At 41.2% G+C, this 27964-nt stretch overlaps 1 protein-coding gene across 3 annotated transcripts; it reads right to left on the bottom strand.

Annotated features, from left to right (window-relative positions):
* map3k4 (mitogen-activated protein kinase kinase kinase 4) lies at positions 1-26773 on the bottom strand. Of its 3 annotated transcripts, none has more exons than XM_037782817.1 (27): positions 26506-26773; positions 18446-18636; positions 16077-17524; positions 14237-14497; positions 12969-13121; positions 12676-12833; positions 12442-12558; positions 12233-12332; positions 11995-12078; positions 11631-11900; positions 11393-11542; positions 10834-10995; positions 9768-9901; positions 8119-8197; positions 7925-8003; positions 6534-6627; positions 6092-6214; positions 4370-4470; positions 4198-4278; positions 3598-3789; positions 3435-3505; positions 3233-3349; positions 2983-3142; positions 2747-2869; positions 2299-2405; positions 1161-1340; positions 1-977 (listed from the first exon to the last, which is right to left on the bottom strand). In XM_037782817.1, exons 1-27 carry the CDS (start codon positions 26535-26537, stop codon positions 957-959), a joined length of 4788 nt encoding a protein of 1595 aa, XP_037638745.1. In that variant the 5' UTR covers positions 26538-26773; the 3' UTR covers positions 1-956. The 3 variants fall into 3 exon arrangements, with proteins under 3 accessions (XP_037638745.1, XP_037638746.1, XP_037638747.1); XM_037782818.1 differs by lacking the exon at positions 26506-26773 and adding an exon at positions 26246-26397; XM_037782819.1 differs by lacking the exon at positions 6092-6214.
* Positions 26774-27964: the final 1191 nt, after the last annotated feature.

The following is a 27964-nucleotide window of genomic DNA, read 5'->3' as shown; positions in this document are numbered from 1 at the left end:
TTAAAAAAAAAAGAAAACGATTGGTTTATTAATATAGTTTGTACATAGCAAACACTGTAAGAGCAGCAGAGGACCAGAAGGTGTGGTGTGTGTGTGTGTGTGTGTGTGTGTGTGTGTGTGTGTGTGTGTGTGTGTGTGTGCGTGTGCGTGTGTGTGTTTGGTTGTGTGGATGTTTTGTGTTCAGCAGCAGGGAGGGAGAGCAGGCCCCAATTCCTCCTCTTAGTTGGCTACGCTCCAGTCACATGAAAAGCTCTTCACCGGCGACCAGTAGACTTGAACATTGCTCCAACTTGACACGTACTCCTCAGCAAAGGCAAAGAAAAAATACATTAAAAAATCCTTCCTAGTGCCCGCGCTTGCAAAACGACAAGTGATAAATTAATTTCAATATTTGGATGGTGTTCATTTCATAAAGGTTAACCAGCGTCTTCCTTCCATTCAGCGAGGCTTACCGCACCTTTATCAGCCTCAAAGGGCGACTGAAATAAGATTCCTCCCTCCTCTACTCAACTGCCCCTTGGGTAAACAGTTTAAAAGTGCCATAGGTTTTGTCCCCCCCACCCTTCCCCGCCCCCATTTGTTTAAAAAAAAAAAAAAGTATTCCTCAATGCCTTTTGAGAGGTCTCTTCACCAGTGAGAACAACAAATGTGGCAATAGTTACTTTAAATTTACAATATTGTTTATACAAGAATTAAAGCCAATCCTATTATTACAGTATGTACAGTCCCACCCTTGCCCGTCCTCCCCCAGTCCATGGGTACATAAAGACACAACCCTATTCTCCATAGGTCCAGTTGTCCTCTGAAATGATACTGTATTAGTTCCTCAGTTTAACTCCATGTGCCTTCAGCCGTAACTTCCTCTTCTCCGCGTCCACGGTTATTTTTTCTTTTGCCAACAGCATGTACAGTAGTGCTTTAATTTGTAAACGTAAAAGCCACAGAAGAAGGTCCGTTCACTCTTCATCCGTACAAACCTGAAACAGACAAAATATAGAAGACGTAATGGGAACTCGTTGGATGACCACTTTACCTATCTGTGAACAATCATTTTAAATAAATGTTTTCCAATTACATGGGGTTTTTAGTCTGACAATGAATATAACAAAAAGAAAACAGGACTTCTTTAAAATGTATACCATGCTGTAGCAGCATCTCACCTTGACAAACGCATGGTCTAGCAGCATGCTAGCTGTCCAGCGCCTCTTGGGTTCGCTCTCCAGACAGTGACCGAGGAAGTCCTTCCCCTCTGTGCTCAGCTTCTCCGGGATGGGGGGTTTATGGCCCATGCCCACTTTGTACATGATCTGGAAGTTGTGCTCATACTCGTGCCAGGGCCTCTGCAGGTTCAGATAAAAGTAAGATCATAACATTTCCATGTGTTTTTTTTTTTTACTTATGTCTTTGGTGAAGTGAATTTCCTGAAGTGGGAAAGGGGGAAGTAAACTGTGCCCTTCAATACACATACTACCATACTATTTAGTATGCCAGAAAAAGATTTAGTATGTCCCAATACATAGTATGTCAAATGCAGTTCGCCAAAAATACCAGGATATCCTATGCAGTATACAAGCCAGCATGCTTTTCTGGCTAATCTGACTCCCAATCCTCTGCAAAGCAGATATATGGGGCACAACAATCAAGGCACAATGTTATGAGGAAGTAGTATGTCCCATTTGTATGCATACTGCATGCAACAGTACATACGTTGTAAGGGGAGCTGCAGTATGTACTAAAAGTAAAAAGAAAAAAGTATGCAATTTTGGAACGCAGACAAATTTAAGACCTAAAATATGTGGGCAAAAAGTTGCCTTTGACAAGCTTAACTAGCATTAGGTTTTGTAACTTTCACACAGCTATTCTAAATAACCCAAACATCCATTTCACTATTCTGGGAGTTTTGCTAAAGACGTACCAACTCCACAGATTTTGTCAGAATAAAACAGCATGGTTGCCAAAGTGTAACAGTGTCTCAGACAATTGTTTTTTTGTATTTAAAATCTGCTTGTTTTAACACAAAGAACTTGAAGGTGAAACTCTACTTGAAATACATGTAATTTAAATTTCGCTCAACTGGAATGAAACATAATCACTGCATGTGGAAGCCACAACTGATCTACAATGTGTCTCTTGTTTGCAATAATAATTCATTCTTATAACAGAGCAACAATAACCTCAGACAATAATCAAAGTTATTCAGCCCGTCTTTCTTACAGCATGGTATACTTTCAGCATAGAAATATCCCTGAATAAGATACAAGCCGGTGTAGCTTTTAAAGATTTATGATCACTCGTTACCTTTCCAGTCACCATCTCAATGAGAACGCAGCCCAAACTCCAGATGTCCGCTGCTCGCCCATGACCTTCACCCTTTGCTCTGGTGATGACTTCAGGTGCCATGTATGCTGATTAAGACAGAAAATAACAAACAGTTATAAAACACTAGAATATATTAATCAGAGATATGATATGCAGATTAGAGAAATATATTTGTGTACAATTCCATGTGATCAATGGGAAATATGTTTGATGTAAAAACGCAAACCAAACGAATACATAAAAATGAAGATCGTTGTATCCAGTACACAAGTTACAGAAAGGGTTACACACACCAGACTACATACAGTAAGAACACCCTTTTGTAATAAATCAAAGTGTGTGGGTGGACATCTATTGGTGAAATGGAAAATATCAAGCCACAGTGACCTCTGCTGGTGACATCCAGACACAAAATATAACTTCTTACCTGCTGTTCCCAGTGTGCTGTTCACCTCCCCTGGCATGGTGTGAGTGTTGTTCCTCAACTTGACTGAACAGCCAAAGTCACCGAGCTTAATCAGGCCTGATGATGTCAAAAAGATGTTGGCTCCTGATATAATAAAAAAAAAGAAAGAATTAACAGTGGGTAAATTGAGTTCACTCAGAATTTCCTGCACTTCTAATAAGAAAAAGAAAATATGAGAAAGAGCACATGACACTGACCCTTGATATCGCGGTGGACAATGCCGTTGTCATGGAGGACATTGATGGCTGTAGTGATTTGTTTACTATAGAGCCTGATGACATGTTCCTGCAGCCCCAGTCTGGACACCTCCTCCAGAGTGCCCTCGTCACAGTACTCCATGAAGATGTACATCTCCTCCTACAGGTGAGCGCATGAACATTTAAAACCAAAAACTGCTTCAGTATGCACCATGTGATGCCTAGACCGACATGAACGCGCGCCTCTTACCCGATGGAGCTCGACTCCAAAGTATCGCACCAGGTTTGGGTGCTTAATGCCTTCAAATATTTTCAGCTCATCTGCAGTCTCCTTGATTGTTTTGTGATCGTTCGGCTGGAATCGAATCTAGTGGGAAAATAAAAAGTGTTACCACTACCTGCAGATATTGTGATATTTTGAGAAACTGAATTGATCTTGCTGGAGTACACACCTCTTTCATGGCCATTAGTTCACCACTGTCAACGTTGATGCAGGTGTACACCTTCCCATACTGGCCCTCACCTATTATGATGACACACAATCATTACATCACTGCCTGTTATGTGCGTTACATAATTCACATCATAACAAAAGCAGCCAACAGGTGGCCGTACCTATCTTGTTGCCCCTCTGCCACTTGAAGGTCACCTTCCTGAGCCCAACGTGCATGACATTGTCATAGGACTTGGGTGTGTGACACACTTGGCCGATGATGTTGCGCTGCTTCATCACAGCGTAGCGTTTGTCCTCGAACTTGCGTATGGAGCGGCGGACGGCCTCCATGGGGCTTTGACGTGCTGCAATGTCTGAGATTGGAGAAACAGGATTCGTTATTTAGTATTTTCATGTTGGAAAACATTCCCTATTGTACATTTTAGTCAATCCAAGATACATTCTTATTGCAATTTTAAACATTTTGCGATATGCTGAGTATTGCGATAAGATATATTGTGATTCCTTTTTGACCCCCTCATGAAATGGTTGATAAACCAATCAATTCTTTATATTTTCTAGTTGCATATGATACCAGTATCTTCACTCTAGCTTTAAGACTGAGTCCGTAACAACCTCTGAAAGACAGAATAGCGGCCGTCGGATTGTTAAGAAGTTAATAGTTTATATAATAAAAGATCGATACTTGACATCCGTATATAGATACAATATTGCGACGCAAAATATTGCGATACTATGCTGTATAGATTTTTTCCCCTCACCCTTGGACTGGTTGATAAAGGTGCGGAGCTCCCAGCTTCCACGAGCAGCGCTGTTAAGGTCTGCCTTAGGATAGGAGGGTTCTGGAGAAAGAAATCACAAGGAAAAAATGTAGCCAAGAAGGTAGGAAAGATTAATATGCACAATGTGGATCAAACAAGGCAGTGCACCCACCTTCTTTGTCTTCTGTGGGACTGGAGTGGCGGCTCAGAGATTTAAAATGCAACTCTGCTGCAACCGACGACAGACGGTCATTCTCGTGGTAACTGGATCCCCTGCAGGAACATGGAAGATACTGATGCAACACTGTGGTTCACTCAAAACCTACTGATTCAGATGGTATGTTTCAGTCTGGGAGTTTCTCTGTTCATGGCCAAATTAAGGATGGACACAGAGTGCAATCTCATCTGCCAACACTGCACTTTATTTTTATGCTCTCAAAATGTCTGAGTATGCTCTTCATAAAATTCCATGCACTAAGTGAGTCCTTTACGTTTAATTAACTGTGGAAAGTTAAAAAGTACAGGCTACTGCTTCCTAAAAGCATCTTAATGATAGGAGACCCATTGACTTGCAAAGGGAGAGAGATATATCCTCAACTTTTAGGGAACATTTTCCCAGACTTGTGCTTAAAATAAACATTACATAAATACTGTAAACTATAAGCAATCCAAGCACTCAAATACTACACAATTCTATGCTGGATAGTCAGTATTTGGGTTTCAAAATAATATTTAAAAACTGATAAAAAACCCCACCTGACCTTTCAAGAGAAACAAAAATTGAACTGATTCTCAGTATGCCTTTTGAAACCCATTAACAGTTCAGCATGCATCAGAGTCATTATACAGCTCAAACACACTTGAAGGTTAGATCTCCGGAGTGCGTGATTTCAAAAGCACACACAAATAAGCCAAAAAATCGAATGGCGGTGAATCACCAGCATCAAAGCAAGACTGATGTTAATAGCACTAAAGCAGAATATCATAGCCCACTCTTTCATTGACGTAGTGTGCATTTTTTTTTTTTTCATTTTCACACCATGCACAACAATCACAGTCTCTTCCTTTGACCAGTAATAAGACTTGTGTAAGGCCATTTGTCTGATTTGGTGACATTTAGCAGGGCTTGTAAAAGCTACATTAACACTTCTAAGGCTGAAAATGCTGCTTATTAAGTCTATTCTGAGGTTTTTCTTAACTTAAAATGCCATGCATATTATTTAGATGCATCTTCTAGCACTTCAGTTAAGCTGTAGCAAGAATATAAGCGATTCAAATTATCATATTTTTACAGCCATGCTGTAAATGCATTGAAAAAAAATCTATTACTTCAAGTAAAATTAGATTTCAGGTAAATGCCTCATTATTTAATTTAATAAAATGGTCCCTGTAGTCCAAAGAGCCAAACTATTTGTACAAACATAAACTAAAACTTGATGCTAGATGTAAAAAGCCTGGCAATACTCAATTTACAAAGAATGGGAGATTTGTGGATACAGTAGTAAATCCAATATCTGTCTAAATATCCAATTTTATAGAGTTTGTTTAGATGCAATCAGAAGGCTAAAAGCAGGAAATCAGCAATCTTCCAATAGAACAATATAAATCAAAGCTACAAAAACTAATAATGGAATAAAAACAAGTATGATATAAAATATATCCCTCTGTAAGAGCGCTATCATAAGCACAGTGTTTCATTCTTTCCATCTTTTGAAATTCACTGTTAAAGGGCCTGCAGATAAAATATTTAAAACTTGAAGCATTTCCTCCTTCAATTTCAAGAAGCCTTATATATATGTATATTTATATATAAAAAAAAGATCAGCTTTTGTTTTTGTATCTGAGGCCGTGTTTTGACAGCAGTTTCTAGCAGGTGACTTGGGGGCAAAGCTACCTGACGTCACCGGGGCTGCTGCTGGGTGCTTTGGTGTTGCTGTGTTCCCCCGGGCCCTGAGGGACGGGGCGAGGGCCGTTGGGGAACAGCTGGTTCCGGAGGTCGCAGGGGAGACTTCGAGAGCTGTGTGGTGAAAAAACAAACTGAAGAGCTCTGCCTTGGGAGGGTAAGGTTGGCTTGAGTGGGATGTGTGTAGATGTGTTTGTGTGTGTGTGACTGGTTGAGGGACAGACGCACAGACTCACTCACTCAGACACTATACAAATAAAATGACTACTGCAGACACAAACAAAACACACAGAAGCTCAACAACTACATGGCGAAAAACATCAGTAGGCATACAAAGCAAAGGTGATGAGGCATGATGAGCCATGCAGGAAAGAGTATAAAACACTGTAGGCACACAGATTATTGTAAAAACCCTTTAACTGTAACCATCTACCTGAAACCCTCAGCATTAGGGATGAACAGATTGGGGTTTGGTGGGTCACTATGGCAGCGAGGGACCTTTACAGGTCGAGGACTATTCCTGGGAGCTGAAAAGAAAAACACCCAAATGTTTAATTTAGGAAACATTGTTTGTAGTTTGGGAAAAATCTACAACGAACTAAACATCACAGAAATAACATGAATTCTTCCGTAGGAGGGCAAAGTGCTCATGTTTATACAACCACAGTGGTCAGATCGTTATGTCACCACATGAAAGCCACTGTACTGTGTTGCTTTACTCCATCCAAGTCAAAGACAGACGTTTACTTCTGTGCACTACTGTTCTAGTACCAGCTTGTTGCCTCCATATCTTCGTTTGCACAAAATTAAGATCTTTTACATCAAGAAATTATTTTGGCCACATTTGATGGTCACTTTTTGCAGCATTATTTTTCTACTAGTGTAGTGCCTGTTCAGAGCACATTCTCGTTCCCGGAAGTGCCGGTTGCAGCGTTCTTGGGAACCACTCATTGCTCGTTGACGCCAGGGAAGTGAATGAGAGTTTGGTTGTAACGTTCGTATATCCAGCATCCAGCAGCAAAAGTGAACTGCAGTCAACTGTGGCCTGTAAAGGTCGACGACCATGGCTGTATAAAGAGAACTGATGTATAAAGAGACACTGTTTTGCAAGACGGGCTTCACTAGATATAGCTTTGCGGTTTTGGTGCTTCCGTGTAGTTTGTGTTGGAACAGCGTAGCCACACGCGAGCGCATGTGGGACACCGACCCGATTTATACGTGTAATAACTTACAAACCTTTAAATTAGGGCTATTCAAATGTTCGTAACGGGAAGTTGATTTACCTAAAAAAAAAGAAATCCGCCGAGTTACAGACATCTCTGCTGCAGCACAGAGCGCTGTTCGATTGTTTATTCAAAGTTTATTAATAACATATCACATTTCTGGATTGTCCTCAGGTCTCCAGCAATACACCCGCCAAGCGTGAAGTAGATCGGATGAACAGTTCTCGAGATATGAGAAGAAAAAAAAAAAAATCCTGTCTTTATTTAATCAGGAAATGTTTGCTGAGCAAACATCCTCTTTTTCAGTAACACCCTACTTCACAGCTCAGGGCAACCACCGTTTTCTACTGTTGACCACTAAACAGCAGCATGTTGTAGCTCAAAGGAGTCTGACTAAACAAACCTCAGGTCATACACATGCTTCTTTGCTATTCTACTTGAACTTCATTGTTATTTCACTGCCGTTGTGCCTGCTTTGTGTAACAGCGCGTCCCAATGACACCCAGGTTATAAACTTGCAACGGAATGTAAACACTGAAATAAATCCTGAACTCCAGATATGGAAGTCACCAATAGTTCGTATCACAGAGGAGAATCTTACCAATGTACTGGCCGGTGACTGGGCTATGAGGTTTTCCAATCACATGTCCAATACATTCATTCATCAAAGCTTGTAAATTCTGCAGAAAGACATGTAAATTCACAGTCAATAGATAACAAATACATCATATTCAAAGCATGCTGGTTGTGCAATTTTTTAGAAAACAACAAAGAGAAGAAAACAGGCAATCTTACCAGGAAGTCCTCCTCTGGCAATGCAGATATAAAGGCAGGTTCGATAGCCTGAAGAAAATCAAAACCCTGAGTCGCCCACCTGTAGGTTAAACATGAGAGTCAATCAGTGTGTTCCCAAACTTCCTCTGTACTGGGCCGATATACACTCCCATTGTACCAGTTCAAGTTTTCAATTGATATACAAATATGACATGATTAAGATATTTAAGTTTTTCAGTTGATAGTGCGGTACTGTTGTGATTAATTATGGAACAGGTTTCAGTGTCTTCATCCTTAAAGGTTAACTTTGGTATTTTTTAACCTGGACACTATTTCCCCATGTTTTTGAGTCTGACTGACTAATAGGGACAAATATTTCTGAGATTGGTCCAGTATTGAGTGAGAGCGCTGTAGACGGCAGCTGCGCCGTGCAGTTTGAAGCTGGCACCGTCATTTACGTCCACTAAAAGTGCTTGAGTCTCACTCAAGGAGAAGTCTCTTTCTGAAATCTGGCGAGGAGGCGTGTTGCCGGAAGACAACAGTGGAATAGTGGAATACATCCATGGTGGAAACACGAGTGCCAATCAGGCAGAGTTTGTTGTGTTGGACTAAAGAAAGCGTAGCTGAGTGTTATTTAAAAGATTTTCAAAGTTTTCCTTTAAGCACTTGTTCTAAGTAGCTCTTTGTGTTCTCCTCTGGAGGAACAGTAGGTAATACGGTGGAACAGTTTTACATTTTAATTATTAAATATGACAACTGACTCACTCTCACTGTTATATTTGTCAGAATAAAAAAGGTCTCTATTATGTCTCAATAATGCTACTGTTAAAATTGTATTCCGTGAAATAACCTAAAGGCTTCACTTTATTATCAAAGTAAAACGTTGCCATAGTAGCTTGTTATGGCTCAAAACAAAAGCTATTGACAATGAGGGATGAAATAAATGGATTTCAAGGCCTCTTTCTATCTTTCTTACACAGAAGATAAATACCGGGTTATACTGAAGATAAATTTGATTTTACATTTAATATATATAAAAAATACAGCAGGGCAAATGAGGAATTTATCACACAAACAAAACCTGCTTAACTACTATGAACTTGTACTGTAGGAAACAAAAAAAACTGTTGTTTTTGTCATGAGTACTTTTTCACAGAACGCAAATATCAATCAACCAATCATGTTGCATGGAACGGGTTGAGTTGCGCCTATATTTATGAAACAATAACACGAAAGGCTCCATAGACCAAAATGGCAAACTTTATTACTCATTTCAACCTCTACAAAGGCAGTGCTCACCAGATCCACTCCTTCTGTTCTTACCTTTCACAATAAAAGACCTAGACATAATATTCGCAGGCGACTATTTCCCATTTTCGTGTTGTTTATTTGTCACGCCCCCCCGTGTGTAAAGGCCTTTAGTCTGCAGTTTGTTAACTTTTGTATCCAAGATTAATTGCACTACTAGGACGGCTTATTGATTAGTGAAGTTAATGCCCAACCAGAGTGCCTGGCTTTAACTCTCTTTGCAGCAATACTACAAAAAGCATCCCTGAGCAGCATACTCAAATCCTTAAATGCTGCCTCAGGAACACCACACCAGAGGGCAAAAAATAGACCGAAGTGAATTACTCTAAAATGTGCTCAAGTGATAAAAGGTAAGGCCTTACCTGGGCTTGGTCCCCCTGCCACTCTCACATTTGGTCAGGACATAGTTCATCCATTTGCGGGCAAAAGTTATGTAGCGTTCCCCGATCCTCTGCCTGAACTCCCCGGACATCAGGCGCACCACCTCCTTGTGGTACTGCAAATAACAAAAAAACAAACAGGAGTATATTAAGGATGGCTGCCTCAATTAATTCAGTCCTTATAATGTGGCTTTATTGTCCCTTTGCAAAATATAACCCATAACTACACCAACACCATTAACCTTATCATTAGAGAAGTGGACAAGAAATGTCCGAGTAGAAGAAGGGATAGATTAGATATGTAGCATCTAGGGGTATCACGATTTCGATTCTAAGTCAAAAATCAATATAAATGAGCTTTAGATTTCGACCTTCAAATTCAAAAGCAAGATTGGCAATTCTCACAGTATTTTTTCCTCTCCACCCCCAACCTACCCGCGAGCATCCGAAGAAAAAAAGAAGACTTCAAAGACAACACAGCATAGCTTACCGGTAGCCTGCAGCTGCACTTTTCAATACACCATGACCACGAGGATGACTGAGAAACAACAGAACTGGAAAATCGTCCTGCTTCCCTGAAGTCACCGGTGTGGCAATATTGTGCCTTCACCGTGAGTTATGTAAACAACGAACGTGTTGACAGAAAAACTCAATTTGTCAGCTGCAGAAGATTTAGAGACTGCAGCAACCTGTGGATCCCTCTTAGCTGTTTGGCGATTTCAGCCGCTGTTGCGCTATCTCCACTTCAAATCAATTGAGTGTCTACATTGCTTTGCACGGTAAAGCATGTAGGCGCCAACAGGTGCTTTCAGGTGTACCTCGTAAACTCTTAGAAACTCTAGCTGTTGTTGTAAAGTTCCATCATGCCATCTAGTGGATCTTCTTTTTGTTGTTTAACAGTTTGTTCCCAATTAACGGGTGAAATAAGTTGTTATTACATATTAAATAACTGACATAAATCTAACCATATGTCGAACCCGAATCGTGACACCCCTAGTAGCATCTAAAGCATGTGCTGCTTTAAAAATATACACTGTGTTACAGTTACCTCGAAGGCAAAATTGTAGCCCTGTATCATTGCCTCCCTGTAGTACTGATGCAGAGTGGCTGACTCGGACTCCTCCACCTCTGCCTCAAACTCTGTGGTGAACATATACTCCACTCGGTCGATGGCAGTGCTGATCTTAATGCATAGCTGTAGTGCCTCATCCTGTGGTAGGAGAGAGAAAGATGGGGAGCAGAAAGGGTTTAATTATGTTTTAGTATTATTTTCTAATAAAAAGATTCTGTAGAAAACCTAAAAGCCAAAGCGATCAGTGAAAGCATTCAAAACTTAAAACTGATTGCATCATTGTGAGAAAATGACGTGTGGTATTCTGGCTCTGAATGTAACAGATATGAAAGCTTAGTGACTTCCCTTTTGAGAATTACTTCTAAAATCTGGCCTGATAGTGGCCTCTTTTTTCAAGTAATGTTAATAAAGTGGATATTCGGGGTAACTGATGCATATGCAGTGAAAAGTGGGACACCCACCCATCTTTACAACAACACAAAATAAACAAGTGTTTTAACAGGTTGGAAATCATAGCATGTGGTTATGTAAGTACCTTAAGCTCCTCCAGTGCACTCGCGATGAGAGGCTGACTAGATGTTTGCTCCCTGCTAAGTGTGAGCACATCCTCCATGGATTGCTGAAAGGCTTTTCGCTGGGCCACCAGATGAGCCGACTGCATCACTATCAAGAGCATGTTTTCCACCTGAAAGCACATTGGACCAGCGGGAGGCTTGTAAACAGCGGACACACACATACACACAGACTGAATCACAAAAAGAAATGTCACATACTTTCATGGCTCTTAAAGTGTCAACAGTTTCCATCTGGGGGACCAGTTTTAGCAGCTCTCCGTCCCACTGAGCCCAGTCAGAATCAGTAGTGGGGTCCCCAGCTCCGTGTTTGCTCATGAGCAGGTAGGCATCGTCCTCTGCAATTTCATCGGGCTCTTTGGAGCAGTCTTTGCCAGCAGCGGCATTGAGGAGCTGCAGGATGAGAGGCCGCTGGTCCATCAAGCCACAGGGGACAAAAACTTGCAGCTCCTCCAAGCCTGGAATCTGAACCTGGAGATAGAAGAAGGAGGTTAAATGGGCACATAAATGACCTGAGTACAGAGAAGAAAGATCAGAAAGGTGTAAAATGAACAGAAACGCAAACCTTGACATAGTTTCGCTTCTTCAGTGCCTCAAGGAGACAAGTCACCCCGTTAGTGAAACTGAAAACTGCAGCAACTTCTAAGTCCTGCGCAGAGGGAATCAAACAAAGTGTGTGTCAGAACACACAGTCCCAGTTATTTGGTGAGCAGAGACAACAGGGTCACAGATAAACTGCCAAGTCAGTACTGTTGTGGCTTTCTATTTCAAGGGAGTGAAAATACTTCACTGCTGTCTCTCACCTTGCGAAGCATTTTGGCAAAGCCCAGGGCCTTGGACGCTCGCTCCCTGGCCTCATGGAACAGCTCTTTGAGTGACCGACTAGTCTCGATAACTGACCGCCTTGAAGAAGGTTAAAAAAGGTTCAAAGTTTAAAACCCTTCCACTTGGACAACAAAATATTAACACACAGACTGAAACAGAAATCAAATAACCATGTTATCCCCCTTACCTGATCTCATCTGAGGCGGTGCTGTCATCTGCACATTCCCAGAATTCGTTACCACTCTTTTGCAGGCCGGCATCAAGGAACTCTCCAGTGGATTTAAGCAGCATCCCAGCAATATCACTGCAAAGAGCAGAATAGTCCTCAGTTTCACATAAACCTAGATAATTGTGAACCTATCTTTTAAATGAACAAAAAAACAACATTTATAGTAGTTTGGTTTGCAGGTAAGTGACTAACCAGAAAAGCTTTCCAGACTGGGCCTCCCCTCCACGGATGTAAGGAGTGATGACCTTGGTGAAGTTCCACTCCTCCTCTAACAGGTTCTTTAAGCTGTGAGAGGCCTGAGGCAGCTGCTGCAACATCTGGATCCAACTATGCATGTAGTCAAAGTAGACCTACAAGAACATCGACAGATATTAGATAACCACAACTTGCATTTCAATAATGCATAAATTCACAAGACTTTCTCTTCAATGATTATATACATTTACACTTGAAGTAGAGGAGGGACAAAATGTTAAGAGTCTTACCATGAGCATCTTGTGAAGGTCTTCTTCAAACTCATCAATATTGGCATTTGTCTGCAAGCCCTGAGCATCAGTCACCACGCCACGCAGCATGAACTGATAATACTGCTTCATCAGAAGACCCCCTTTCAGAACCTCCTTACACTCACGCACCAACTGCAGAGCACAAACAACACATGTTAAAACATTATGATTAGACTTATATATGACGTACCCGTCATGTATTACTGTCTTCAAGGATGGTTCTGCTCAGTAAAATGGTAACAATAGTTATCTCAATATTTGTTTCTTTAAGACAAAATTAACTAAGCTTAATCATTTATTTGATAATCTATACAGAGGAATTACACAGCTGTCTACCAGACTTAAGTCAGCTGCAAACAAACATCCAATCAAATCAAAAGAATAAAAAGGTATTTCCGCCAGCCCATTTTGTGTCCCGATGGAAAGTACACATACTGTATGTGTGCGGGCTGCTGGTTCTAACAATAGTGTATGTGTTTGCAGACCATGCCATATGACTGGTCTCTTTATTTGAGCAAAAGAAGCATGCAATGGAACTAAGATACAGTATATGTTGGGCGCATTTACTGACTGGGCGCTTTCAGAAGCTAACATTTAGTCCGTTTTAATCAAACTCTGGTGCGGTTCATTTGGGCAGTTGTGAACGCAGTAATCGTACTCTGGTGGGGACCAAAACAACTCTCGCAAGCGGTCTCATTTTTTTAAGCGAACTGTGTGAGCATTTGTTGAGATGGACACAAGTAAACGACAGTTTAACATGAGTGGGAGAGGATGGACATGGACTTCTACAGAAGTCCGATGTTTACTTGACATCCGTGCCGAAGAGAACATACAGAATATGCAAAATAACGTCCACAAAAATAGTGATGTTTATAAAGTAATTTGAGATAAACTACAAAAAGGGATTTGTGTGCACAGTAGATCAGTGCCGAGTCAAAGTGAAAAATATATATATATATATCAAAGTCTGGGATTCCCTGCATAGAAATGGCAGCTCAAGATAAATTCGTACACGCCCCTCAGCAAATGAATCTTTTATTTGGTCTGCTTTAATTTGTGCACTTTGAATCCGAACCAGATTAAATAGAAAACTAACCAAAAGTGTCAATTTCACTCTGATTAGGACTAGCCAAACGGACTACGGCTTGTGAAAGCCCCCTTAGTTGGACTCGTTCAGTCATTCAGCCTGTATAGAAGAGTCACTTAATAACCCTAATGCTAAAGTGTGTGTTTCAGCAGCTGCTTGCCTGTTTGATACTGAGCAGTGAGGGCTCCCCGGCAGGCCTCTGTTCAAGTCGCAGTTTAAGGCATTCGTGAATGACGTTGAGAAGGACTCTGCACAGCACGAGGAACGCTGACCGGAAGGACGGGAGGTCCATGTCCAGCAAATCCTCCCAGGAAACCTGGTCTGCTCCAAGCTCTGGGTGAGCCGGACCACTGCAGGAAACATGGCGCGACAGCTCTGGCAGGTAATCACTGTACAGCATGGGGTCTGGGAAGTCTTCAAACTGCGGGTGGAAGATCAGATGAAGTTAATTTAGCATGTCTTATAGAGCACCATGGCTAGTATATCAACAGAGTCAACAGTTGGCTTCATAATAAATTCAAAGTAGTTATTTTATTTGTCATTTAATAAATGGTATTGATACTGTGTTTTCATAGCTTGATCCATCATTGCTGCCCAAATCTCAGGCATCTGTAAAGATGCATTCCTTTTGGATTGCACAGCACAGTGTAAAACTTTGACTAGCTCTAGGTCTGTGCAAAGAAAGATAATCATATTCAACAAATCAGCGATCCAAGATGTGTTCACATTCCTCGAACATTTGCAGGTGGAGGTCAAAGTCTGAACCTCCCTAAAATGCTCCATGAAGTGTTCAGAGCTCACCATTTCCAGCACCCAGATGAGCTGATTATCCATTACAATAGACTCAATAACAATCCTCTCCGCTTCACTACTCCTTTACTAGCTTGTGTTTACACATCCTCTGTTGTTTATAGCCTGGACTTCTTGTAAGCTCCAAATGTTCTGAGATGGTTATCGTACCGTGAAAATAGGGCTGAGTGATATGGACCAAATCATTTATCACTATATAGGTCATATCAGGATATAGCATGTTTTCTGGTAATTCAATAAATACATAGTCCAATATGAGAAAGCCACATGGTAAAGCCTATTTTTGTATACTCCTGTGTAAATGAAATACATGAAAAATATAATAATAGTATTTTCTCATTTTAAGAACTTGATTGCAAAATGAACATCAAAGTTTTAAGTGAAATTATAGAGAACAAAAGAAATAAATACAGGCCTGTGCTATATCGGTATAGAAACGTTACAGAGAAAGACATTTTTATATCTTTTTGACGATATATATTGTCGCTATTGCCCAGCCCTACATGAAAATCTCATACCGTTACAACCCTGTGTATGTGATAAATAAAGCTCTGAATTATTGAATTCAGTGACTACTTAATACTACTACTACTTACTTCTACAGTGAGCCCTTTTTCTTGCAAATTTAAGTGAAGAATACTGCATCTAGTTTGACTGTTAAGCACCACAGCAGCTATTTTTTACCTTCATTTTTTAATTATATATATATATATATATATATATATATATATATATATATATATATATATATATATATATATATATATATATATATATATATATATATATATATGTTACACTCGATTAGGATTGGTCAATTATGGCATTCTATGGTCTGTTATTTCTTTATAGCAGACCGTTGCCATGGACACAGTTCTGATGTTGGACTCTGGCGAACCACATTTGTGTCAAATTATTGATTTCTTAAGTAAGTAGCCGTGTAATAAGTGGGATCATGTACAGCGAACGGGTTATGAAATAACAGGGCAATGCAGGCCCCGACGCGAAGCAATGAACGGCTCGCTGTAGATTATACCTTACATTTATATAGTAGATATATAAAAATATACTTACTTAACTGTAATAATGCAATTCTGTTAATTATAGACTCAAACACAGATTATTGAGGATAAATAAATAATGGTAATCATCACGAAGTTAAAGCAGTTAAAAAAAAAAGACAGCCTCACCTCCAGTGCAGGAGTGTGGCGAAGCAGCGCTGATCTGGACCTCTGAAGAGAGCGGTCCATCAGTTTATGCAGTCTGAGGATCAGTTTACGCAGTCCCATTTGTTTCAGAGCTTTATCCACAAATGGTCTGTAGATGGATGTAGGGCAGAATACTCCCCCTCCCGCTATCGCTTCTGCACTTCCTGCAGTAGCAGTTGGGAGAAACTCCTCTTCTGATAACAATCGGGCAAATTTAGGAGTCAAGGAGGGAGACAACTCTCCCTCTGCTACACGTCCCAATACCCCCTCCTCGTTCTCCTCCTCCACCTCCACCTCAGCATCCCTGTCCTCTCCATCGCTTTCAGCTGTAAAAGTGGCTGACGAGTCATTCTCCTCATCTTCCTCATTCTCCTCTTCTTCATTGCCACGGGAGCAGCGAGGTGAAGGGATCTCAAAGACGGGCCACCCGATACGGGATAGATCATGTTGGCCCAGAACAGTGGCCATAACGCGCAGCTTCTGGTTGAGGTCCTGGGTGATATTGAGCCACAGACAGAGTGCCTGCACCCTGCCCTGGAAGTCTCGTGCTGCATATTTGTCATAGTCTCTCTGCAGGGCCTGCAACGAGGGGTACAAAGCTTCCACAGACTCCAGCAACTCAATAACACGCTTGACCTGCTCAAATGCAAGCCGCTGGCGCTGAAGGTGCTCCCTGCAGTCAGCGCCAGAGCCCAGAGGTTCTGCTGCATTCATCGTTGGTGAGGGGAAGGCGCTAAAGCCCCAGGGATCTACTCCACAGTGGTTGGTCTCTGCTACAGCAGGCTCCCTCTCCTCTCCACAGACTAGATCTGGGACCCTCTGATAGTCCTCCTGGATTGTTTGAGACCCTAAACACTGGGCCCCTCCCAGGCTGGCATAGTTGACCTTAAAGTGCAGCACCTCATTGATGATGTCAGGGATGGCCTTGCGGGCAGTGAAAAGAAAAAGGTCTTGGTCACCCGTGGAGCGTCGTGCATGCCAAGCCTGCAGCTCCAACCAAATGACCTCGTTGTTGTGACCCATGAAGGCCATGTTCTCAAGGCCTCTCTGCTCCTTCTCCTTCCTCTTGGAGGACATAGACGTGAGCTTGAGCAGCAGCCGCAGAGTTTCAAAGAACTTGAGGCGGTCGGCGGGACAGTCTGTCCTGGAGGTCTGGCGGTGTGTCCGGGCAATATGGGGCATAGACACAGGAAGTTTGCAACTGCTGCAGCCTAAGCTCAAGTAATGCTTCCGGGGATCCATGTTGAGGGCACCAAAAGGGCTTGGCTTTGAGAGTGGATCCAGCATGAAGGAGCCTTCAAAAGTCTTCTTGTGGTCTCTCTCTCTCTCGCGCAGTGTGGCCCTCAGCTTCTTGCCGTGCTTGTAGCTGTGCTCCTCTGGGGGCTCCACTGGCCTGGGATTCTCTTTCGGGAGAGGTGGGGTAAGGTCCACTGAAAGAAACACAGAAAACACTCCCAGTCAGTACAACGTATCTAAAGGCCCAGACACACAAAATCAGCATCAAAGAACTAGCAGCAATGAAGGCCGACCATTGCATCACCTCACATTGCCTGTGTCTTGGCAAGAAACATAAACTCATACACACCGCAAAGACTACGAGCCAACGGCTAACTACCACGTAAGTTCTGCGTCTGCATGAGAGGAAATAACTCTCCACACCAGCAGGTCGCGGTAGTCTGTATTCGTCATTCAAAAAGGAATGCAGATATACAAGCCGTTGTAATGATACATACATGGAACAAAGTGGCGTTTGCCGACCAATTTCACACCACTCTCATTCACCACATAGCTTCATTCCAGATGGCCACAAATATTTGTGTATTGTAATGATCAGATGAGATGAAGATGAAAAATGAAAAGAGCCTTCTGTGTTTTTCCTTTTGACTTTACTCGTTGGCTTGCTTTCCTCACTTCCGTTTCTCTTCTCGTGCACTGATTAATTTAAGCTGAACCGCCAATCAGAGTGATTTCTCTCACCAACAGGCTTTGCCGTCGATTCAACATGCTGAATCGGCCAAAAAGCCTCCGACTTGGGCCGACGGTGCAGGACACACCGCTAAAACTGGGGCAACAGACGCTCACTGACGGCCTGAAATTGGCCGACGGTCAGCTTGGTGCGTCAGGGCTCTGATGAAGGTCTAACAGACCAAAAGTGTGATCTATCTAAGTGTGCGGATATCTTTTCTATCATCTTTTGGACTCATTGATTCTTCCAGCACCTTAGCAGAGATTAAGACAGGTTGAGCGGTTGTCCTCCTGCATTGCGTCAGGGCTTTTAAAATACATGTAAAAAAGGTAAAACATTTTTAAATGATTTCCATATCATCAGTCGAATAGATTTGTCAACTTACCTTTCTTGGGAGACCGACCAGCACTCCTTGCCTGGCTAATTCGTTGATGTTTGCCAGACATGCGTTTCATCTGGCGGGAGGTAAAAGGAGGTGTTGTGCCATACAGAGCTTCCTCTTCCTCGCTGGGAAAGTCCCAGGATTCATCCACCTCAGAGGTCTGATGGGAGGCATCTTCCACTGGCTTGGCCTGCCTGTAAACATATGACATTGTGACATAAAACCGACAGGACAAACTATTGACATGGGCTAACTTTGCATCTTTACAATAAGCACTGATACCTAGTAGTGATGTTAACAGCAAGCCCATGCTTTGGCATTATGAAACTATTTCAGTCATATCATAATAAAACCAAAGAAATGTGTGTGCAAGGTCAAACTGCTGGGCTGTTTGTACCCATAACAGAGTGTGCAGCAAATCTCCTCTAATGCCACGGCAAACAGGTTGCTAAATTGCAACTAGACTGAATGTCTGCTGCTACCTAGAGCAGACTGACGAGTTGTCTGTCCTTTCGGAGTCTGACTGGCTGCCTCCCAAATGCACAGCAGTGACGCTCTGTGCACGACCACAGCCGTCCTGACGCAGGATAATAAGCTGTGGGTTCTCTACTGGCACCCTCTCTTGGTCTAGGTAAACATAATGGCTCAACCAGAGAGGGAGAAATAGTAACCCTCATTAACTCTGTCTGCTAAGTCATCAACCACGCTGCACACAAGTCAAGATTTCATGTAGCACTGAGACTCAATCACCCAAAGTGTGTAAAAGTTGTTAGACCATGTGCAAGCACAGCGCTTATACAAAACAGCATCTCACTTTCATGTGTTTATAGTAAATCTTGAGCAACAATGAAGATGTGAACACCATGATTGCCCAACAACATTCTGACTGCGAATTTCAGATAATGAAACGCCATCAGAATATGTTGCATCTAGTTCTGCAGAATGGAAACACTAGAATCACTTGAGACACTTCCTTCTGGGAAAAAAGGGGGAAAAAAAAGAAAACGGAGAGTGCAAGCAGCGCGCCTTCCCAGATTACAACGTCAGAGCTTTGTTCCCTAATGCCTTTCTGAGGGGTTTTTAACAGGATTAGAGAGAAAGGTTGGAAGGTCTGACCCCGCCAACAAAAACAAAAAGAGAAAGAAGAGGAGGGGCATGAAAACGGGCATTCTCTATATGCTCATCGCCATGTGTCCCTCCATCGATCATCTGACTGAAAGGCATTCCCCAACACGCGCCTGTGTAGACAGGAGTTGAAAGGGGCACACTCTCGCTGGGGGAGTGTTAAAAGGGAGGGGGGGGTAATCTGGAAATCACTTGCTTAAGCTTTTCAAGGAGCCACATAGAGAGAGAGAGAGAGTCCTGACTTCTATTGCCCATCTGCCCCACTGCTGCAGAATCTGCCTCTATACAACACACAGAGTCCCCTGGGAGCAGCTGTGGAACGACATGCGAGGCAGACAGACACCTGCTGCAAAATCCTGCAACTTCAACTGCAATAAGATCCTAGATGCAATCAAGACATCATGAATGAAACAGAGGTTCCGTCCGAAATTCCATACTTACATGTTATTTAGTACGCTAAAACAGTATGTGAGATATTTTAGCATGTCCGAAACCTTAGTATGAAACCAATAGTACGCAAATTGCATACTATTTCAGGTGAAATATCACAGTATGCAACGCTGGACACTATGCCTGCATAAATATCACACAATGTAATGCGGGCAGTAACGCCAACGTTCGTAACGGGCGTTGACGGACAGCTCTGTAACACCAATAACGCTTCAGTTTAACTGTAAGTATAAGATTTCACTTTGCTAGGCGTATATATTTTTAAATGAATTCAGGCTTTGATTCTCCGGGCAAGGAGGCTCTCAGGTAGTGACGACGCAAATTACAGTTCAGTGCGTCCAAAAAGATACATACTACTGTTTATTCCCACAAAGGTATGTTGAACGATAGTACACCTGTTGAGTATGTAGTGCATAGTATGTGATTTCGGACGAAGCCATACCGCAAGAATAACATGAAAAGCACGACCATCTTAACCACAACAGTTTTGAAATTACAGAATAATTCTTGCGTGAAAAAGAACACTGGCGCCTTTATGAGTGTATTGTATGGGAAACTGTGAAGGGGCTTGTTCTGCAGGAGCAGGACACAACAGTGATCTTTTCAGTATGCAGGCACAAGAAGGCACAGTATGTGTGTTGCAATAAGGCATTCAGCTCAACAACAACAGACCAATCGCTGTGCTTTTGCAATGGAAAGAATCGACACAGGTATCGGGAAACTGCACAGAGAATGCAGATAGTTATGACATCAACCTCCTACTACGTCACCAGTATGATCAGATTGTGCACACATTTGTAAACATCTCAAAGCATGCACGGGTGGTGTCTGAGGACAGAAATAGCACATGCATGTGAGAAAGAACAAGACCAAGTTTTAAAAAAAGACACTTCTCAATGCGGAGCAGCATGACTAAATCATTCAGGAATGACAGCGGCACCAATGACGCCATCACGGCCGGTTGTTTGTTTGGTTGCCATGAGACACTTCAGGCACAGATTGTGCTGCTGCAGTAAAAACTGTGCAAATTCCTCATCTGTATTCTTTGCTTTTTTCCTAAAAACCTACTTGCAGGCCGCACAGAGAAAGTTACAGGCCTGCGTGCCCTGCAGTTAACCATAGCAGCACTATGGTCTTCAAGCTGTCCCTGCCTGGCTGCCATTACTGAATTATCACTGCAGATGGTGTCTGGCTGGTCTCAATGGCTCATCGGATGGCTCATTGGGGCTCCAATAAAGGCCAGTGGAATGCTAGAGCCCCCAGGCAGAAACACTGAGTGCATAATAAACAGCACAAAATCGAGAGTCTTTTCTGAACAGCGACTGAAGCAGTGATACGGAGGGCTGCCAGAGTCAGGGGGGGCCTGACCTTTGACACCAACCATCCACACTATTGTACCAGGAAAGGGGCACTCTATTGTATAGTTGTGACACGTGGCCCGTGAGGCCCACTGCTGAATAGCACACAGCTGGTTAGTGAGCACACTTGCTCACAATGGCCAAACTAAAGGGGATTTTTTTTCAGAGAGAGGAAAAGGAGGAGGAGGAGGCCGGGGTTTTGTAAGAGCACACTCTCTACCAATTAGGTCATGCTGGCATGACTGATGCTCGGTAAGCTAAATCCAGATTTTGATTACCCCCCACTGTAAAAAGGATGTGTCTGCTGGCTACTAATTTCAGCCCAGGGTTAACTGGTGAGGCAATATAAAAAACTATTTGTGCACAAATCTCAATGGAAGTGTAGCTCATACGTACAAAAGCATGCATCTCTGAGCTCTGCCTGACTATCCCTGATAAACAGGCTGAGATCAGAATTTGCACCATAGGCCGACAGAATACAGACAATGAACACAACGTACTTGACCCCACCCTTCTCTGGAACAGTGTGTGACATTGCCAGGAGTGGACCTCCCAACCTCTCCTACATGCATCTGTGCAAAGCAGACAAAACATGCACAACAGAGGAGTTTGCTTTTGCAAGGCATGACATGCAAACAGCCACTTTAATTCAAAAGAATCCCAAAGTCAGTGCATTTCTAAAACACTGCTAAATCACTTGACACCAGCAGGGAATATCCTCAGACTAAGAAAAGACATAGACCTTACTGTACCTCTGGCAGCTCATGCCATTAACCACAACAAGTCACATGATGTAATGTATCCAAATGTAGGCACTGATTGCAGAGTGTGGGCGGCAGCATGAGGTAAATGGTGTAATGACATGTTCTTCACCTAATGCCACTTGCCTCATAAGTGCAGGCAGTAATCTGCTCTACCTATGAAATTTGATCTTAAACTGTAGAGAGTCATGAGCAACACCTTTGTCAGTTGGCATTTCAGTTTCTTGCAGTTGTGCACGTCATAAATGTCAAATCAAATAGACGAGCATGACTCTGCAGAACTTAAACCTGCCTAGCCTGTGACAGGAGACTTTGGCCAATCACATTTCATTTCAGAGAGAGGGTTCCTAATGGCTTTTCATTCAACGGAGGCAGCTGTCAATTTCTCGCAAACTCCAATCAAATGGTCAAACTAGGCAGCGCTGATCAAATGTGAATCAATATCCTGTTACTGTAATGCCTATTTCGCGCCTCAAATGTTTTAAGAAACATCTTATAGTATACTGTGTAGCTGTAAAATTATAAAGTTGGCTCTGGCTGGTGAGCGGTGCTTGGTATTTCCTCAACTGATCTCAACACGGCGGCCGGATCACAAACTTTCTCATTTTACAGCTAAACAGTACACTACAAGATGATTCTGAAAACATTTGAGGCGATAAATAGGCATTACAGTAACAGAATATTGATTCATATTTGATCAGCGCTGCCTAGTTTGACCGTTTGATCGGACTTCGCGAGTGATTGACAGCTGCTCAGAGACGGCAGGCTCCAGCTCGGCTCTGATTGGTTGTTTTCCTCCGGTCTGTGAAATCTTGCAGTTGCCATTAGGAGCACCGGAGGACACAGAGGCACATGATTTTTTTCAGATTACCTGTCTCATGCACTACTATCAGGATATAGTGACCGTTTTATAAAAATAACTTTTTTTAAGCATATCTGCTCCAATTCAACCCACTGCCACTTTAACCATCTTCCTTTCCTTCTCTACCATGATGATGTTACTCCTGCAACGTATTAGTAACATCAGTTGCCATAGTTTTAGCAGTTACAAAGATCCTATTGTTTAAGAGGAAATGACAGATGAGAGTGACAGAATGTGAGAGCAGCACTAATTCCTCTAAAGCAGGTTTGGGCAGAGACAGGATGCAGATAGGAAACGCTAGAGGACGGTCCATCTGTATTCTACAGCCTGTGCTCCTGGCAAACGCAGGCATTAATGAGTTCTACCCATGAGCTTTTCCGGGGCTCCAGGCAGCTATCCACGGCGCTCTGTTGTCCACCACATCCTGAAATCTCTGGAATGCTTGTGAGCCACAATGTCTTCAGACTGACTTTGACAACAAGACATTATTGACAAAGAAAAGGACCTCTGTACTTGCTAATGATCGCCCTCAACTGCCAAGCAAGCACATAACTCATCTTTCTCAGAATAGTTGTCAGTTTGAACCAACCTCACACATTCAGTTAAAGTATATACACTCGTTGAGGTGGATAGAAGTATCTGTCCTTTATAAAGACTAAAAGAACTAATTGCTGCATGCCGTGAGGTCATTTCAGTCTGAAGTTTGCATCTTAGTAGGCAAGGCAAGTTTATATAGTACATTTCAGCAACAAGGCAATTCAAAGCACAAAACATAAATGACCGTAAAACATGAAAAGCATCGAGAAATGGTCGCCCCTGTCTTAGCTACTGGTTGAAAAACTTAACATTAAGTTTGACTTTTGATAAACTCACATATATAGTGAGGAAGAAAGCTTCGGAGTTTTATGACATCTTTGGGAAATGTTTTTGTAATTTGTTAAAAATGGTGACATTGAAGAGGCACTAGAAGTGTGAAGTTAGAGTTATATAATGACTAATCTATTGTGAGGAATGTGTTCTGTACTCTGTTTTATGTTTGTGACCATATCTTTAATTTTATTTATTTATTTTAATAAATATATTTTTGTATTTTGTATTTATTTATTTTTATTCATTCACTTTATTATATTTTCATTGTTAATATATATCCATTGAAACTTAATGTTAAGCGATTTACTTTCAAGTCATTTTTATCATTATTATTATTTTATACACTGCCATATGTTCAGTTTGGGGGAAGGTTCTGTGTTATATGTATAATCTGTTAAATGCATAAAATTAATAAATGTTTTAAAAACATTAAAACGCATCTACAAATTATAAAAAGGTCAGATAAGATGAAATAAAGCACATAGAATGCATAACATAAGATGGAAAATAAAACCTGCTGAATAGTGATAATAATATTTAAGTTATACATAATCTGTAAACCACTTTTAAGACCAAGTGAATAGAAATAAAAACATGCTAAAATAGAATAAGATAAAATATCTAAAATACAAGAATAAAGGTTGCAGTGCAGTGTGAGAAATTATTTGATTTAATAAAAGGCAGCAGCAGACAGAAAAGTCTTCAGCCTGGATTTAAAGAGTTGCAGCGGACCTGCAGTTTTCTGCTAGTTTGTTCAAGATATATGGTGCATAAAAACTGGGCACTGCTTCTCCATGTTTAGTTAGTTATTATGACAGAGCTATGCAGTACAGATGCACCGATCCAACTTTTTCAGTCTCGATACCGATAGCGATACCTGGGCTTTGGGTATCAGCTGATAACAAGTACTGATCAGATACCAGTGTTAAATTAACAAGCTGCATGCAGTATATAGATAACATAATGTAAATTTAGTTAATTGTTATTTATTATTAAAATAATAAATTGTACACCAACAACTTGGCAAAAAAATCTTAAAACCTAACAGGAATTACAACTCAGGTGTAAACCTGAAACAACAAATTGGTCAAAACTTAAACAGGAATTAAAATTTCAGTATATAATGTGTGTAGTATATAAACATAGAAGTGAATTTAACATATCGGCCACATTGCCAACAATATCCGATCCAGCTATTTGAGTCAGTATCGGCCCGATGTCCAATCTGTTATCGGTGCATCCCTACTATGCAGTCTGAACACAACACTAATGTTTCTTAAAAACTACACCTGCCATGTAACATCTAATGTTTACAATGCTGCAAGTTTTGCATGTTTCTAATCCCATTACAATAGAAATGGTAACGCAAACAAATTCTCAGTCAGATGCACATTTAGTCTCACATGACAATGCCAATACATACAATTGAGATCTCCACATCAGTTTACCTTTCACCCCCAAACTTTGTGCATACACCAAACATATGACACACAATGAATCCCATGTGATCATGTCAACTTGTGACATATGTTTCCAGCAATAGCATGACTCAGTAATTTTCCTTTATGCACAATGGCGGACAGCAAATTACTTTTAACAGGATCAGTATTGCACAATCATGCAAGCTGTTTGTGTGTGTGTCCACTTCAAACTGAGTGGCCACAAGGGGTGCAAGGGGAATAACAACTGGCTGACAACTCAATCATTACTGAAATAGTCGAGCAGAGAAAAACAAGGGATTACAGCAGATAACAGAGCTGATAAATGCACCTCAAAGTCACTCTCTCTGCAGACAGAAGACTGCATGTTGAGGAGAAAGGGAGGAGAAGACACAACAGCAGGATTCCTGAGGGGTCTGTCAGGGGCAAACACTGCAGCACATATGAACAAAAACATCTTATGGCTGTCTTGTTTGTGTGCATTCCCCTGCTGCAGAAATGTGCACTAAGAATAGCATGATGAAAACTGCTTGCACATGCATTTGCAACAACAAAGTTATAATAATGATCCAAATAATGCATTTATCTAAAAAAAATGTGCATGATATTGGAGCCCCAGTATCATGATTCAGCAGTGCAGTGCGACACAACAGATGATTAACAATCACAGTGGAGGAGCAACATGCTAACTAAAAGCCAGCCAAGTTTTCTGGTGTCGGTGTTTTTATATAATAAAGAAATGCATGCTCTGTGCACACTCAAATAACCAACAACAACACGTTTAAATCCACCTTAAGAGCCACACATTGCAAAACTAGCTTCAGCTCGGTCAGTTCTTCTGCTGGTTGAACTTATACAATAAAAAGTGACAAGCGACAGTAGATGTTAGCTAGCTCGTCCTCTCTGACATGTTGCATATGGGTTCATAATAATGTTACCTTATCATTTGGTGAGCATTTTTTGCCTTTCTCTCTCTCTTTAGCAACCGAGAAGTGTATTTCTGCAGCAGAGTATGCCCTAAAAAATGTTGCTCCAAAAAAAAGTTTGCAACTCCAAAAATTGCAGCAACTGCACGCGGAGCACTATTTGACAGGAAGCAGAATTCTAGAACCCCACTGCACTGTCACGTTGTTGCTCCCTATTTGGCAGAGTGCGAGGTCCTGATGGTGTATAGGCTGTCTTGTGTTCAGTACATTACCTGCTGGGCTTGTTGCGATCCGGAGGCTCCATTAGCAAAGCAGTGGCTTCTTGTTCCTAGCCGTGCATGGACTAAACCATGTCTAGGCGGTGTCAGACACACTTTGCACCGTTTAATCTTTGCAAGAGAGGCGGATTTGTGTGTCTTTTAGAGCACTTTCTCCACCCCGCCGGCACAGTTGACTCTCGCTGGTGCGTATGCCGTCGCCATCTTTCCAGCGCTCATTGAGGAGGAGTGCCTCAGTCTAGCGCTGCTACGGCAGCTCGGAGGGGTCATTTAGCATGGGCCACTACTGTGCAGACCGAGGGCCACACTGTTTGATGTAATGCTAAAGATTTTAGTCAAGATAAGATTGGAAAATAACATGTTGCATGTGATGCAATTATTTTTTGGAAAATTTCATATTCATAAGAAAAAATGGTCAGGAACCAATCCTGCATTTTATTCATGAATTCAAACTATAAAGCAGCATCTTACATGTGCTGTAATCTGTTTTATGTTTGACATATATACATATATACACACATATATATATATACATATATATGTATATAAATATATGTATATGTTTATACATATATATGTATATATATGTATATACATATATATATGTATATATATATGTATATATATGTATATATTTAACTATATACATATATATATAGATAGATAGATAGATATGTATATCTAAAGTGCAGAATAAAGCTGTACATTATTGGCATAATACAGTAAAAACCAGTCTATAAATGTGCAGAGTAGAAACCAACATAGAAACCAAAGTAGCACCATCTTACATGTGCTTTACTCTGTTTTATGTTTGTATATATCTATATATATATATAGATATATACAGTATAAATATATATATATATTGGATCTTTTTTTTATTTAATCGCTTTATTATATTTTCATTGTAAATATATATCCTTTTTAACTTTATGTTTAGCTATTTACTGTCAAGTAATTTTTTATCATCATTATTATTATTTTATACACTGCCATATAGTTAGATAGATAGATAGATAGATAGATAGATAGTAACTTTATTGATCCCGAGGAAAATTCAAGTTTCCAGCATCACAGTTCCATAGTGCAAAACATGTTAGTAAAAAGGCAGTAAAAAAGTTTGTAGTACAAAGTACAAAAAAAATATACCAGATATAAAAATACAATAAAGAAAGCGTCAGGGAACCAGTTGTCATATAATCACCTCTTGGCTGATATGATGAATTATGTAAATAACATTGTGCATGGAAAATCCAATATGCTACAAATGACTGCTGGGGATAATTTTAGTAAATTATTCATGACAACCTAGTTTGTATAGTTGTCAGTGAGAGAATAGGTGGACTAATTTCAGATGGTCTTTCACCATCAGTACTGTAGTGCTTTAAACAGTACTACAGTATACTGGGGGCCCAATGTGACATGATGTCAGGGGCCCATTGTCATGTTCAGG

Source organism: Sebastes umbrosus, chromosome 10 (genome assembly GCF_015220745.1).
Source record: "Sebastes umbrosus isolate fSebUmb1 chromosome 10, fSebUmb1.pri, whole genome shotgun sequence".
NCBI classification, from domain to species: domain Eukaryota; kingdom Metazoa; phylum Chordata; class Actinopteri; order Perciformes; family Sebastidae; genus Sebastes; species Sebastes umbrosus.
The sequence above is the reverse complement of the archived record's forward strand: the minus strand, read 5'-3'. Positions and strand labels throughout refer to the sequence as shown.